This window comes from Saimiri boliviensis, chromosome 4 (assembly GCF_048565385.1).
Source record: "Saimiri boliviensis isolate mSaiBol1 chromosome 4, mSaiBol1.pri, whole genome shotgun sequence".
Classification (NCBI taxonomy): Eukaryota; Metazoa; Chordata; class Mammalia; order Primates; family Cebidae; genus Saimiri; species Saimiri boliviensis.
In genome coordinates, this window is record NC_133452.1 from 97,524,219 (window position 1) to 97,537,993 (window position 13,775).

At 55.4% G+C, this 13,775-nt stretch overlaps 3 protein-coding genes across 4 annotated transcripts; all 3 read left to right on the forward strand.

Moving 5' to 3' along the window:
* Window positions 1-67: 67 nt before the first annotated feature.
* Window positions 68-4,028, forward strand: SLC39A7 (solute carrier family 39 member 7). 2 transcript variants are annotated; one of them, XM_003923132.4, is made up of 8 exons: window positions 68-219; window positions 524-938; window positions 1,027-1,195; window positions 1,354-1,407; window positions 1,542-1,706; window positions 1,836-1,976; window positions 2,186-2,382; window positions 3,142-4,028. In XM_003923132.4, exons 2-8 carry the CDS (start codon window positions 528-530, stop codon window positions 3,412-3,414), a joined length of 1,410 nt encoding a protein of 469 aa, XP_003923181.2. In that variant the 5' UTR covers window positions 68-219; window positions 524-527; the 3' UTR covers window positions 3,415-4,028. The 2 variants fall into 2 exon arrangements, with proteins under 2 accessions (XP_003923181.2, XP_074254007.1); XM_074397906.1 differs by lacking the exon at window positions 1,354-1,407 and having other exon boundaries at window positions 68-938.
* A 144-nt stretch (window positions 4,029-4,172) lies between these two features.
* Window positions 4,173-6,443, forward strand: HSD17B8 (hydroxysteroid 17-beta dehydrogenase 8). Its single transcript, XM_003923133.4, has 9 exons — window positions 4,173-4,320; window positions 4,503-4,720; window positions 4,822-4,938; window positions 5,063-5,155; window positions 5,256-5,341; window positions 5,444-5,528; window positions 5,730-5,772; window positions 5,960-6,034; window positions 6,225-6,443. Exons 1-9 carry the CDS (start codon window positions 4,269-4,271, stop codon window positions 6,239-6,241), a joined length of 786 nt encoding a protein of 261 aa, XP_003923182.1. The 5' UTR covers window positions 4,173-4,268; the 3' UTR covers window positions 6,242-6,443.
* A 1,618-nt stretch (window positions 6,444-8,061) lies between these two features.
* On the forward strand, window positions 8,062-12,407 carry RING1 (ring finger protein 1). The gene is made up of 7 exons (XM_039467983.2): window positions 8,062-8,228; window positions 8,348-8,479; window positions 9,218-9,378; window positions 9,507-9,722; window positions 10,848-11,237; window positions 11,419-11,692; window positions 11,989-12,407. Exons 2-7 carry the CDS (start codon window positions 8,402-8,404, stop codon window positions 12,088-12,090), a joined length of 1,221 nt encoding a protein of 406 aa, XP_039323917.1. The 5' UTR covers window positions 8,062-8,228; window positions 8,348-8,401; the 3' UTR covers window positions 12,091-12,407.
* Window positions 12,408-13,775: the final 1,368 nt, after the last annotated feature.

A 13,775-nucleotide genomic window follows, 5' to 3' on the forward strand; every position in this document is an offset into this window, starting at 1 on the left:
CTCCTCCGGCCTGTTAGCCCGCCTCGCCCACCGTCCCCTCAAATAACCTCCCTGCTCGCGCACGCGCGTCAGGGCAGAGTGGCTTCGTCGCTACTGGAGTGCCGCCATATTGGTAAAGGCATTAGGGCGAAGGTGGAACGGAACTTCCTGTTCTCGCGGGAGCTAAAGGCGGGACTGCCACGTCCAAGCAAACCGGGAAAGGAGAGGGTCCCGGAGCCGGTGAGAATTCTCTGTTTTTCCATTCTATCCTTTCCAGGCCATTCCCTCACCTAATGAGCCATAGAGACGAGGGCCCAGAGAGTCCGTAAAGTGGCTGGTCAAAGACTAGTGTCCCAAAGCCCTACATCCGGGAGCGGGTTCGGCATAAAGAGAACTAGTCTTGGGAACTATGTAGGTGGGAACTTAAGGGAATGGGAGAGCGGCCCATAGAGGTGGACAGAGGGCGCGATTGAAGCAAAGCGGACCCTGTCTAGGTATAGAGTTGAGAGTCAAGTGGAGTCACTGTCTCTGTCCCTCTGGTCAGCGTGATGGCCAAAGGTCTGGGGGTCCCCCGCTGGGTGGCCGTGGGACTGCTGACCTGGGCAGCCTTGGGGCTTCCGGTGGCTGGACACGGGGGTTATGACGACCTGCACGACGATCTGCAAGAGGACTTCCATGGCCACAGCCACAGGCACTCACATGAAGGTTTCCACCATGGACATAGCCATGCCCACGGCCATGGCCACACTCACGAGAGCATCTGGCATGGACATACCCACGATAACGACCATGGACATTCACATGAGGATTTACACCATGGCCATAGCCATGGCCACTCCCATGAGAGCCTCTACCACAGAGGACATGGACATGACCATGAGCATAGCCATGGAGGCTATGGGGAGTCTGGGACTCCAGGCATCAAACGGGACCTGGATGCTGTCACTCTCTGGGCTTATGTGAGTCTCCAGGGGATGGGAGAGAGAGGGGCTGGTTCTGGATTGTTGGGAAACTCTACAGTACTTGACCCTGATTCTCCCTCATCAGGCACTGGGGGCCACAGTGCTGATCTCCGCAGCTCCATTTTTTGTCCTCTTCCTTATTCCTGTGGAGTCAAACTCTCCCCGGCATCGCTCTCTACTTCAGATCTTGCTTAGTTTTGCTTCCGGTGGGCTCCTGGGAGACGCCTTCCTGCACCTCATTCCTCATGCTCTTGGTAAGTAACCTCTGACTTCTACCTCAAATCTAACCTATTTTGTTCTTTGGGGAAAAAAGGGTTCTTTCTCCTTTCTGATTCCTGACCTTCCGATATTCCCCAAAATACACATCCTTTGGGTCAGATATTCCTCATTTGGTTTCCCCCGCTTCTTCCAGAACCTCATTCTCACCACACTCTGGAGCAACCTGGACATGGACACTCCCACAGTGGTGAGGAAGAGACAGATGGGGACAGGAGTTGGGGTGCTGGGGAAGGTCCATCTCTCCCTATTCCTCACCTCCTGCTCTTAAGGAGAAGTCTGGAATGCATATCTCCCTTAAGGTCTCAATGCCTCTATTCCCAGGCCAGGGCCCCATTCTGTCTGTGGGACTGTGGGTTCTCAGTGGAATTGTTGCCTTTCTGGTCGTGGAGAAATTTGTGAGACATGTGAAAGGAGGACATGGACACAGTCATGGACATGGACATGCTCATAGTCCCACACGTGGAAGTCACGGACATGGAAGACAGGGTGAGCCCAGGGAACAACTTTCCAAAAGCTGACTTGCCTGCCTCAGAATCTCATCTTATGGCCCTTAGGAGGGAGAGAACATATTGGAAGATCTGTTCTCCACTCTCACCATCTCCTTTCTTCCCTCAGAGCATTCTACCAAGGAGAAGCAGAGCTCAGAGGAAGAAGAAAAGGAAACAGGGGGGGTCCAGAAGCGGCGAGGAGGGAGCACAGTACCCAGAGATGGGCCAGTGAGACCTCAGAAGCATGAAGAAGAAAAAAGAGGCTTGGGTAAGGGCCAGAGTTGGTGATAAATCTGGACAAGGGACATCCTCACGAATCACATGGAATATGTGCTGTGGGTAATGGCAGGTGTCTGGGAAACACTAAGGGACTGGGTGTGAAGTGGTCTCTGAGGGGAGGTGTGAGGATAGCTGACCAAGACTGGAACAAGTGGTGATGGAGGCCTCTGATCATTTTCTCTTCTTGTCCTGTACAAGACCTGCGTGTGTCGGGATACCTGAATCTGGCTGCTGACTTGGCACACAACTTCACTGATGGTCTGGCCATTGGGGCTTCCTTTCGAGGGGGTCGGGGACTAGGGATCCTGACCACAATGACTGTCCTGCTACATGAAGTGCCCCATGAGGTTGGAGACTTTGCCATCTTGGTCCAGTCTGGCTGCAGCAAAAAGCAGGTTGGTGATGTCTGCCGACCACTGCTGCCTCAAACCCTTTGTTTCTGCTCACTCACCCTAAACCCAAAACAGCCTATTAGTTCCAAACAATTCATGCTATCATTGACAATAGTCTCCTAGAAATGAGTGGGAAGAAGTTCTGGTTTCTTTGTCCTTTAGCTCAGTATTTCTTTTTTTTTTTTTTTTTTTTAATTTTTTTTTTTTTTGAGATGGAGTTTCGCTCTTGTTACCCAGGCTGGAGTGCAATGGCGCGATCTCGGCTCACCGCAACCTCCGCCTCCTGGGCTCAGGCAATTCTCCTGCCTCAGCCTCCTAAATAGCTGGGATTACAGGCATGCGCCACCACGCCCAGCTAGTTTTTTGTATTTTTAGTAGAGACGGGGTTTCACCATGTTGACCAGGTTGGTCTCGATCTCTCGACCTCGTGATCCACCTGCCTCGGCCTCCCAAAGTGCTGGGATTACAGGCTTGAGCCACCGTGCCCGGCTCAGTATTTCTTAAACTATGGTCTATAAACAATCTGAATGGTTTAGTGAAATCTTACACACACACACCTACTCAATCAGAAAGTCTGTGGAAAGGATCTCTGATCTCTAAGATTTTTTTCAGAAATTGTCTATTCTAGACCCTCCCCCTTTTTACTTTGATGTTTAGTTTCCAAATCCATGTCCCTTATACCTGTATCCCACCAGCCACTTCTAAACCCACCGATAATCTTTAGGTGTTGATGAGTGTCTCTTTCTCTTTTCTGCCCATCAGGCGATGCGTCTGCAACTACTGACAGCAGTAGGGGCACTGGCAGGCACTGCCTGTGCCCTTCTGGCTGAAGGAGGAACAGTGGGCAGTGAAGTTGCAGGTGGTGCAGGTCCTGGCTGGGTCCTGCCGTTTACTGCAGGTGGCTTTATCTACGTGGCAACAGTGTCTGTGTTGCCAGAGCTGCTGAGGGAGGCATCACCATTGCAGTCATTTCTGGAGGTGCTGGGGCTGCTGGGGGGAGTTGTCATGATGGTGCTGATTGCCCACCTCGAGTGAGGGGTGGGATAAACTACCCCTGCCCCAGACCTATATACCCCTCACTCCAGGTCAGGGGTGTGTGGAGGTAGGGACATCTACCAAAGGAAGGAACTGTAGCCTGAGAAAATGGTTACTTTGGCATTAGAGCCTTCAAGGGCTGGCAGTCTTACAGAGGCCGTAGAGGCGAGAATGAGAGACCAGAGGGAACATAGTGTTGGGCACCGCCTGACCATGTTGTTGCGTTTGGAGGTCCACATGGGGCCATGAAGAAGGCTGGAAGGGAGAGGGGATGATGGCAGCCTACTTGGTGTTCCCTACCCCACCTGTTCTGAGAGAACCAAGTTGCTACACAGAACGTTCTGCAAAGTCCACTTCCCTTTCTCCCACCAGTTGGTGGAGGCTTCAGGGAAGACCAGAGTCCTGGACAGAGAGGGTAACAGTAATAGTAGGGGAATAAACTTAAACATCGATCGTGTGTCCTGATTTGGGAGTGATTTGGGGGGTTGGGGGGTGGGAGAGGGTTAGTTGGTAATCTCACGGCCTGATTTTTTTTGTTTCTATTCCTTTTATATCACCGTGTTTGAATAGAGGGGGAGGAGGGGTGGTGACCGGAAATAAAGTCCTCAGATCTTCCGCCCCACATGGAGTCTTTGTCTTTTTGGGGGGAATGGGGCCCCTTGTCCTCCCCACATCGTCGGCCCCCAAACAGCAGTGTCTGGCCGCGCCCCCGCGGTGGGAGGTCGGCCAGAGCTGGTGGCCGCAGATGGCCTAAGGCTGGCGGGGCTTCGATTGGCCCCGGCTTTGCGTGAGCCACGCCCCCTCTGCACTAGGATTGGCTTAGTGCTGGGGTTCCCACCCACCCACAGTCCGCCATGGCGTCTCAGCTCCAGCACCGGCTCCGCTCTGCACTGGCTTTGGTCACAGGTTGAGGGGGTGCTCTCCCGGGACGGTTTGGGGTGTTGGAGTGATGTCAGGGGCGTGCCCTTGGAGTCCGAGGCCGCTGTAACCTCTGGCCCCTTTTCCGCATTTTACTTTTTGCCCTGTGACCTCTGATCCTTGCCCTCTCCTCCCCCTGCCCGGTCCCCGCGTGTTCTGTCCTACCTCAGGTGCGGGGAGCGGCATCGGCCGGGCGGTCAGTGTGCGGCTGGCCGGAGAGGGGGCCACAGTAGCCGCCTGCGACCTGGACGGGGCAGCGGCACAGGAGACAGTGCGGCTGCTGGGCGGGCCAGGGAGCAAGGAGGGGCCGCCCCGAGGGAACCACGCTGCCTTCCAGGCTGACGTGTCTGAGGCCAGTGCCGCCAGACGCCTGCTGGAACAAGTGCAGGTGAACGCCAGGCCACCTTCTCCCTTTAAAGCTCTAATATTGCGTCCACTGCCCCGGCTCTTTGTGGGGGTTTTTTGATGCATAACCTCCCCCTCCCATAGGCCTGCTTTTCTCGCCCACCATCTGTCGTTGTGTCCTGTGCGGGCATCACCCGGGATGAGTTTCTGCTGCACATGTCTGAGGATGACTGGGACAAAGTCATAGCTGTCAATCTCAAGGTGGTGATCTCTGAACCTACGACTTTTTTTTTTGGCCCCCTTAGTCGGGGGCGGGGGGGTGGCGAGTCGGAGGAGGGCTGTCATCCCAGCTGATCTTTTCTCCCTTGTTGCCCTTTCCCACCAGGGCACCTTCCTAGTCACTCAGGCTGCAGGCCAAGCCCTAGTGTCCAGTGGTTGCCGTGGTTCCATCATCAACATCAGTAGCATCATAGGAAAGGTCAGGTTGAGTTGGACGAGGTCAGCCAGCCAAGTGGTATAGAAAGGAGAACCCCTCCTTGAGACTGCTGACTCATTCCACATCTCTGACTCACCTATAGGTGGGGAACATGGGACAGACAAACTATGCAGCATCCAAGGCTGGAGTGATTGGGCTGACCCAGACTGCAGCCCGAGAGCTTGGACGGTTGGTCAGATGCTTGAGGGTGCTGGAGAACACCTAGGGGGTCTGAGGGAGGGACCAGCATTCAGTCCTCTCCAGAATCAGCAGCCACTCTCCTTCCCACAGACATGGGATCCGCTGTAACTCTGTCCTCCCAGGGTTCATTGCAACACCCATGACACAGAAAGTGCCACAGAAAGTGGTGGACAAGGTAGGAGGCTGTGGGTGGAGGGTAAAATCACTCAGAGACTCAATCTGGGCTTCACAGAAAGAGAATACTGGGCATAGTTCCTGGCAAACATTAAGTATTCAATAAATATATGAGGAATGAAGACAAAAAAGGGTCACAGACTTAGTCTTCAAAAAAATCTATAAAAGCGGCTTTCACCTGCGTATGAATATTTCCTTACAGATTACTGGAATGATCCCAATGGGACACTTGGGGGACCCTGAGGGTGAGCACCAAATGGAGAGGAGTCCCTGGGAAGGGGGCCTGAATGAAGAGATCCCAAGGTTTTGGGATTTTTTAGGGGACTGGTGGTTGGTGTCTGTGATGGGGTTTGTGGGGAGAGGGGTCTTTGGTGGGACATTTTGGCTATTTTGGGTCTATGGGATTCTGCCCTCTCCCCACCATTCTCATAGATGTGGCAGATGTGGTCGCATTCTTGGCATCTGAAGATAGTGGATACATCACAGGGGCCTCAGTGGAAGTCACTGGTATGAGGCCAGCGTGGGGAGGGAGAGGGCAGAGAAGTGGAACCCAGACTATATGAGAAAGCAAGTAAGGGGAGTCTGGAGCCACTTGGAAAGGGCAGAGGTTCCCAAGGGCAGGGAAAGAAGTGGGCACCCCCCCAGCCCATGTGTCTCTCCACCCATGCATCTGTCCAAATGTTTCTGCCCCTCCCAGGAGGTCTTTTCATGTAACTGCCTCAAGGACCCTGGACTCTGCTCACCACCCCCCCACCACCACTCTGCCTGGCCTCCTGCTGATGAGGACTCTAAGTTCCCAGGCTACAAAAGGGGTGGCAGTGTATGGCTCAGGAATGCTGAATATGGGAAGCAGGGGTGCTTGTGACCCTAATAAATTTCAAATCCTCTTCCCTGCCACCTCCGGTTCTTCTTGTGTCCAAGCCCTCAGACCCTTCCCCACCTCCCCCTCCTTTGCCTTTCCCTAAGGATTGTTCCCTTTCACTGCCTGGTCTCCCAGGGCAACCCCCGCCGCCGGGTGTGAGAGGAAAGAGTGTGTGTCACTGTGTATGCGTGACACTCTGGGTCTTTTTGGAGGGAGGGGTTTCTTCGTCACCCCCTTCCACTGGTTCTGCAGCACCAGTTCCCTCCCCCCAGCTCCCTGGGTCCCATGGTCCCCAAGGGTAATTTGTTCATGGCCCCATCCTGGTGTCCAGTCTGGCCTTGGAAGGGGGTCTTGGAACAGGTGGCCCTCCCCCACCCCTCTTCTTTCTGTGAGTCCCCCCCTCCCCTTTCTCTCCACCTTACAATAGCTGCAGCCGGCCTGGGGTCGGATGGGGGGGATTAGGGGAGGGGGCCAGGATTAGGGGAATGAACCAGCCGATGAAAGGGGCTGGAGAGAACAGGAGGGAGGGGGCTGGGAAGAGGAGGAGGAAGGGGAGGGGGTCTGCGCTAATCGACTCTGGCGCCCACATAAGGACTGGCCACGGACTGAAGGAGAAGACAGGGAAGTAGGGGGCAACTGGGGTGGGGGGCGAGGGCACCCACTGCTGGCTTGTCCCAGAGACAGGCCACCCCCTGGCAGCCGAAGCCCAAGTCCGGGAGCCTCAGCACTGGCGGGGACAGGACGCCCATCACGGTCTCTTCCCCCAACCCCCGCCCCGTATCCCTCTCTTCCCTGCCCTCATTGGGGATCGTACTGCCCCTTCCTCTTCTCTTTCCTCCGCATCCCCTTCGTTTACTCTAGAGTCCTGGAAGAGGCTTCTGCCCACTTCCCACTCCAGACATTCTGCCCCTGTGTACCCCACCCACACGCGCACACCCCCTCCCCAATGGGGGCCCCATCTTGTGTGTATCCCTGCTTCCGCGTGGTGTCTCCATTCCCCGGTTCCTCCGGTGCGCCTCTCTCCCTCCCTCTCCCCGGGCCGCGGCTCCTGATTGTCCAAACGCAATTCTCGAGTCTATGGCTCCGGCCGAGAGTTGAGTCTGGACGTCCCGAGCCGCCGCCCCCAAACCTCGAGGGGGAGAGCGGGTCGGAGGGTCTAGGGAGAACCAAAGCGGAGGGTGCAGCGAGTCCCCTGGGTGGTAAGGGGAATCCCGAGCACTTCGGGACCTAGTTGCGTTCTCAGGACTAGAGGACTAAAGCGGCGGAGGATCTTTTGCAGCCTTTTTCCCCGGGATCCTGGAATGGGGGTTACGGAGAAGTGAGGGGGGTTGATCCCCAGAGCTGCCAGGGTACGCAGAGTGGGGGAGGTGGCCCTTTTCACGAGCCCTCTGTCCCCTCCAGGGGTCCCATAGATTCCAGGCCCCGCCCCCCGGAGCCGAGGCCCCGGGTGGGGGCCTCTGGAAGGGAACCCAGGCTAAGATTGTTGACCGCGAGACGGTGCTGGGCCGGGGGCGGAGACCGTGGTCCCCACGTGGCGCACAACTCCCAGGACGCAGGATCCTCACGCGGGGTGAGCCCATCGCGTGGGCGGGGGAACTTCGGCGTCCACGTCCCACCCGCGCCGCGAATGGCGGGTGACGTCTCCGCCGGCGGGGGGGGGCGGCGGGTGGAGTGGAGGAGCAGGCGGAAGTGACGTAGGGCCCCAGCGCCCGGGCCATGGCGGCTGCGGTGGCGGGAGCTGCTGTCTGAGCAGCGGTTGCGGACCGAGCGAACTTGGCCCAGGAGCCCGGGCCTAGGGAGAGGCGCGGCGGCGGCGGGAGCGAGAACGCCTGTAGCCGGGTGAGGGGCAGCGCCGGCGCGGGGGCGGGGGCGGGGGCGGAGAGGGGCGCTTCTGGAGGGGCGGGGTCTGCGCGAGGGGCGGCCCCCCTAACGCCCTCCTCCCCTTCCCCCGACCCCAGCCTTCCTCTCCTCCTCGACTGTGCAGCCCTGGTGGGGGTCTGTGCCCGGTCACCATGACGACGCCGGCGAATGCCCAGAATGCCAGCAAGACGTGGGAACTGAGTCTGTATGAGCTGCACCGGACCCCGCAGGTGACAGGCATTCTCCCTTTCAGGCTTACCCCCTCCCGCAAACTCCTCCATCCACAGACCCCATCACAGACAGCTTCTTTTCCGTAATTCGCTCTGTTCTGCCCTGTATGGCCCTACCTTTGAATCACCTTACTCTTTTGAAAGCACTTTCGCATTGATCTTATTTAATCCTCAAAACAGCCCTGCCAGAGAGGTGGAGCAAGTATTATTATCTTCGTTTGAAAGATCACAAACAAAAATTACCTTCCCTGTTCCTCATTCAGTGTCATAAGTCAGTGCATATAAGACTCACTTTGGGAGTTTTGTTAAACGTAGAGCTTCATGCCCCCCAGCATTCTGATTCAGTAGTGGATTGAGTTCTCAGAATCTGAATTTTTAATAGGCATTCTATGGGGTTCTGATACATGTAGCACCAGGACTTTAAAAAATTTTGTTGAATAGTCTTGCCCAAGCACAGATCTGTGCCATCCTCACTCCTAGGCCACTTACCCACGTCAGATCCTCCTATTCCAAAGCTCCTACTGTTAGTTAATGGACACTAAAGTCTGTCGTTTCTCCATTCTCTCCAAGTCATCAGTCCTTCTCTTTCTCAGAGTTTTGTCTCCTGTAGAGACCAACATGGGTATCCAGATTCTGCCCTCTCACTGTGTTTCTCAAAACTCTTATTTTACAGGCTGTTGTTTCTAAAACCCCTTTCCCCCTAACCCACACCACCTTTCTACTTATTGTTACCTCCAGGAAGCCATAATGGATGGCACAGAGATTGCAGTTTCCCCTCGGTCACTGCATTCGGAACTCATGTGCCCTATCTGCCTGGACATGCTGAAGAATACAATGACCACCAAGGAGTGCCTCCACAGATTCTGCTCTGACTGCATTGTTACAGCCCTGCGGAGCGGGTAATAGGAAAGACATGTTTGAGATGAGATGAAGGAGTACAAAGTTAGGGCCCTCTCACTGGTCTTGGTTCAGCCTAGGCTTCAGTTCCCTTGACTGACCAATCAGGGCTTCCCTTCTCCTACCCCAGGAACAAGGAGTGTCCTACCTGCCGAAAGAAGCTGGTATCCAAGCGATCCCTACGGCCAGACCCCAACTTCGATGCCCTGATCTCTAAGATCTATCCCAGCCGGGAGGAATACGAGGCCCATCAAGACCGAGTGCTCATCCGCCTGAGCCGCCTGCACAACCAGCAGGCATTGAGCTCCAGCATTGAGGAGGGGCTGCGCATGCAGGCCATGCACAGGTGTGAGAGTCAGGAGAGAAACAGGACTGCTGGGATTGGCCCGTGGGTCAGACTCCTGATACTGTCTGTTGCCTGCTAGCTTCTAAGCTTCAGCATCTTAAGAGCTAACCACAGACTGATCATTAGGGCTGGAAATCATGGGTGTAAGTTGCAGTTTCTTAGTAAGCAGCTGGCACTGCTATTCTTAAAGAAAAATATAGGACTGGGCACAGTGGTTCACATCCATAATCCCAGCACTGTGGGAGGATCGCTTGAGTCCTAGTAAGCAACTGGCACAGCTATTCTTAAGAAAAATATAGGGCTGGGCACAGTGGCTCACATCCCTAGTCCCAGCACTTTGGGAGGTGAGGGTAGGAGGATCACTTGGGTCCAGGAGTTTGACACCAGATTGAGTAACATAGGGAAACTTCATCTCTACAAAAAGTTAAAAATTCAGCTGGGCATGGTGGCACATGCCTGTAGTCCTAGCTACTTGGGAGGCTGAGGTAAGAGGATCGCTTGAGCCTAGGAAGTTGAGGCTGCAGTGAGCCATGATCATACCACTGCACTCCAGCCTGAGTGACGGGACAAGGCCCTGTCTCAAAAAAAGACAAGGAAAATTATAGTTTGCCCCTTGACTTTCTAGAAGTTAGAACAATAAACAATAGAGCGATTTTGAGAATCAGCTCTGGTTTCATACTGCTAGAAGTTAAATCACCTCCTAGGCTAGCATCTCTCAGGCTTTCATGTGTATCCAGATTACCTGTAGGTCTTCTTAAGATGCAAACTCTGATTCAGTAGGTCTAGAGTTGGGCCTGAGAGTCTGCATTTCACAGGCTCACAAGGGATGTCTGTGCTGTTACCACACTTTGAGAGGTGACAGCCTAAGATCACTAGCCAGTTACTTAACCTCTCTAAGCCTCAGTTTCCTCAGCCATAAAATAGAGATACTGTAATTACCTGTATCACAGGATTCGTTGTATTAGGTGGGGGGATTGGTGCAAAACACTTAGCAGAGTGCTCAGCACATAGTGTTTAGTGCTAAGATCGTCATTAGGATTTTCCCCATGTCTTAATTCTCTGAAGTTTAAAGTTTAAGCCCTTTATCCTGGATGTTTTTTTAACCTTAACCACTTGCTTCTACAGGGCCCAGCGTGTGAGGCGGCCGATACCCGGGTCAGATCAGACCACAACGATGAGTGGGGGGGAAGGAGAGCCTGGGGAGGGAGAAGGAGATGGAGAAGATGTGAGCTCAGACTCCGCCCCTGACTCTGCCCCAGGCCCTGCTCCCAAGCGACCCCGTGGAGTGGGTGCAGGGGGGAGCAGTGTAGGGACAGGGGGAGGTGGCACTGGAGGGGTGGGTGGGGGTGCCGGTTCGGAAGACTCTGGTGACCGGGCAGGGACTCTAGGAGGGGGAACCCTGGGCCCCCCAAGCCCTCCTGGGGCCCCCAGCCCCCCGGAGCCAGGTGGAGAAATTGAGCTCGTGTTCCGGCCCCACCCGCTGCTTGTGGAGAAGGGAGAATACTGCCAGACAAGGTGAGGAGCCCTGTCTTTCTCCAACCACTGAGAAACCACAGCTCACATAGATTTCCATCAAAAGTGGGCTTTGCCCAAACCCAAAATACCACCCCAACCCAGAAGCCATTTTGGAAAGCCTCTACCTCCAGTCCCCATCTGAGGCGTCCTGGCGCTAAGCCTGTCGTCCTTCCCACTCCAGGTATGTGAAGACAACTGGGAATGCTACAGTGGACCATCTCTCCAAGTACTTGGCCCTGCGCATTGCCCTTGAGCGGAGGCAGCAGCAGGAAGCAGGGGAGCCCGGAGGGCCTGGAGGGGGTGCCTCTGACACCGGAGGACCTGATGGGGGTGGTGGTGAGGGTGGGGGTGCCGGAGGAGGTGACGGTCCTGAGGAGCCTGCTTTGCCCAGCCTGGAGGGCGTCAGTGAAAAGCAGTACACCATCTACATTGCACCTGGAGGCGGGGCGTTCACGGTGAGAGCTTCTGAGGGCAGTGATGGAAGAGGGGAGAGGAGGGAGGGTGGTCTGGGCCACACAGAACCCTGAGCCTGGTCTGACTCATCAGCACTCTTCTCTGCGTCCTCCGTCTCTTTCTCTGTCCTTTCTCCTTTCCCATGGTCCACGTCCTCCTTTCTTGCCCCATCCTTTTTATTATTCTTTTTTTCTTTCCTCCTCCCTTGGTCACCTTTTGCCTCTCATTCATTTCCTTTTCCATCTTGTTCAACTTTCTTCTCTCTTTTCCTCCTCTCTCCCTTTTACTCCCTCCTCAGACGTTGAATGGTTCGCTGACCCTGGAGCTGGTGAATGAGAAGTTCTGGAAGGTGTCCCGGCCGCTGGAGCTGTGCTATGCTCCCACCAAGGATCCAAAGTGACCCCGCAAGGGGACAGCCAGAGGAAGGGGACCATGGGGTATCCCTGTGTCCTGGCACATCACCCCAGCTTCTTTGTCCCCCAGTACCCCCAGCCCAGCCAGCCAGCAAGAGGACACGAATGAGGACATGTGGCTTTTATACAAAGTATCTATATGAGATTCTTCTATATTGTACAGAGTGGGGCAAAACAGGCCCCCACCTGCTGCCTTTTCTATTGCCCGCAACATCCCATCTATATAAGGTGTTGGAGAAGGTGAAGAACCCTCCCCTTCACACCATCCTACCAACAACAAATGTGCTTTTTTTCCTCTTTGAAACCTGCAGTTCTGTGTGTCTGTTTATCAGGGGTGTACAAGAAAAAGGAAAATAGATTGGGGAGGGAGGCCTGGAAATCATGTAGAATCTGCCTTGGAAATGGGGAGAAAAATGTCGGGTTATTTGTGATACGTCGTCAGAAACTCCAAATTAGCAAATATGTATGAAAATAGAAACCATCTATGAAGCTGAAAGAGAGGAGAAAACAGAGGTGTGAAGTCAGACCCCAAACTTTCCCCCTAGAACCTGAGTCGCCCAGGCTGAAAAATCCAGGGTTTCAGCACCAAAGGGAAAGCAGGAAAGTGGCTCAAAAGAGAAGAATGGGATGTTTGTAGATGCGGGAAGGACCAGGATGTTTGGAAGTCACTGCGAGCAGCTGGTTTCCATAGCGGGGGGCGGGAGGTGGGAAGGAGTCGGGGGGTGGGCTACGGAGAAGCTCAGTGTTCGACATCCCGGTTCCCGGTCCGCCTCCCAAAAAAGGGCAGGCAGGGCTGCGGACTAGGAGTGTGAGTGCACAGCCTTTGCCCGCCGCGCGGCGGGGCTGAGCGGAGGGAAGGCCGCCCGGGAACTGTAGTTCTGTGTTGGTCCAGGCAGCGGCTGATAGCATAGGCGTGGGGGCATCGAGGAAAGCCGCGGCTGCCTTCCCGGCCTCGAGTTCTGCGTTCTACGAGCGGAGCTGGGCACTGAGCCTGAGGCTAGGGTGACGGGGGCGCACGCCTGCGCTCCGGGTCCAGGGCTATGCCGGGATTCGGGAAGACGAATCGCTTCTCCAGAACCGACTGGGGGTCCTTCCACCACCCCCAGCCTCTCTGCCTCTCACTTCCTGTTTCCTCTGCTCGTGGTACCCCAGTCCCTCCGGCCCCAAATTTCTCCCCTTCCCTGCGTTCTCGGTCTCGCTGGCAGAGGAGCCGGCCGTGCAGGTGAAGCCCGCTTGGCCCTCCCAGTTCCGCGGAGTGGACGGACGGCCGGCCCGCCCGCCGATCCGATGGCTTCCTTCTCCACCCTTGCGATTTCTCCTTTGTTCGCCTCCTCCCCGGTGCCTCAGTCCCGCAGACGAAGGTGGGGGATCCTCCGGCCCCGGCAAGTACTGCGGACCAATGGGGCTGACTGGCCCCTGGCCTGCAGAAGCAGAAAACACCCACTTCTACCCTCGTAGGAGCTCCTTTCTTCACCCACTTCCCTGGAACCCGTGATCCTGACTCCCGTCCTCCCCGACCCCAGCAGCCAGGTGGGTGGCCTTTCTGGAGTTTCAGGGTAGAGAAGCAGGTGGGAGGAGTCGGGTGAGATACCGAGGTGGAAGCCAAAAGTATGGAGTTGACCTGACTTCTCTTCTGGCTCCAGGGGCTGCCGGGATCGTCTGTCCTCACCCT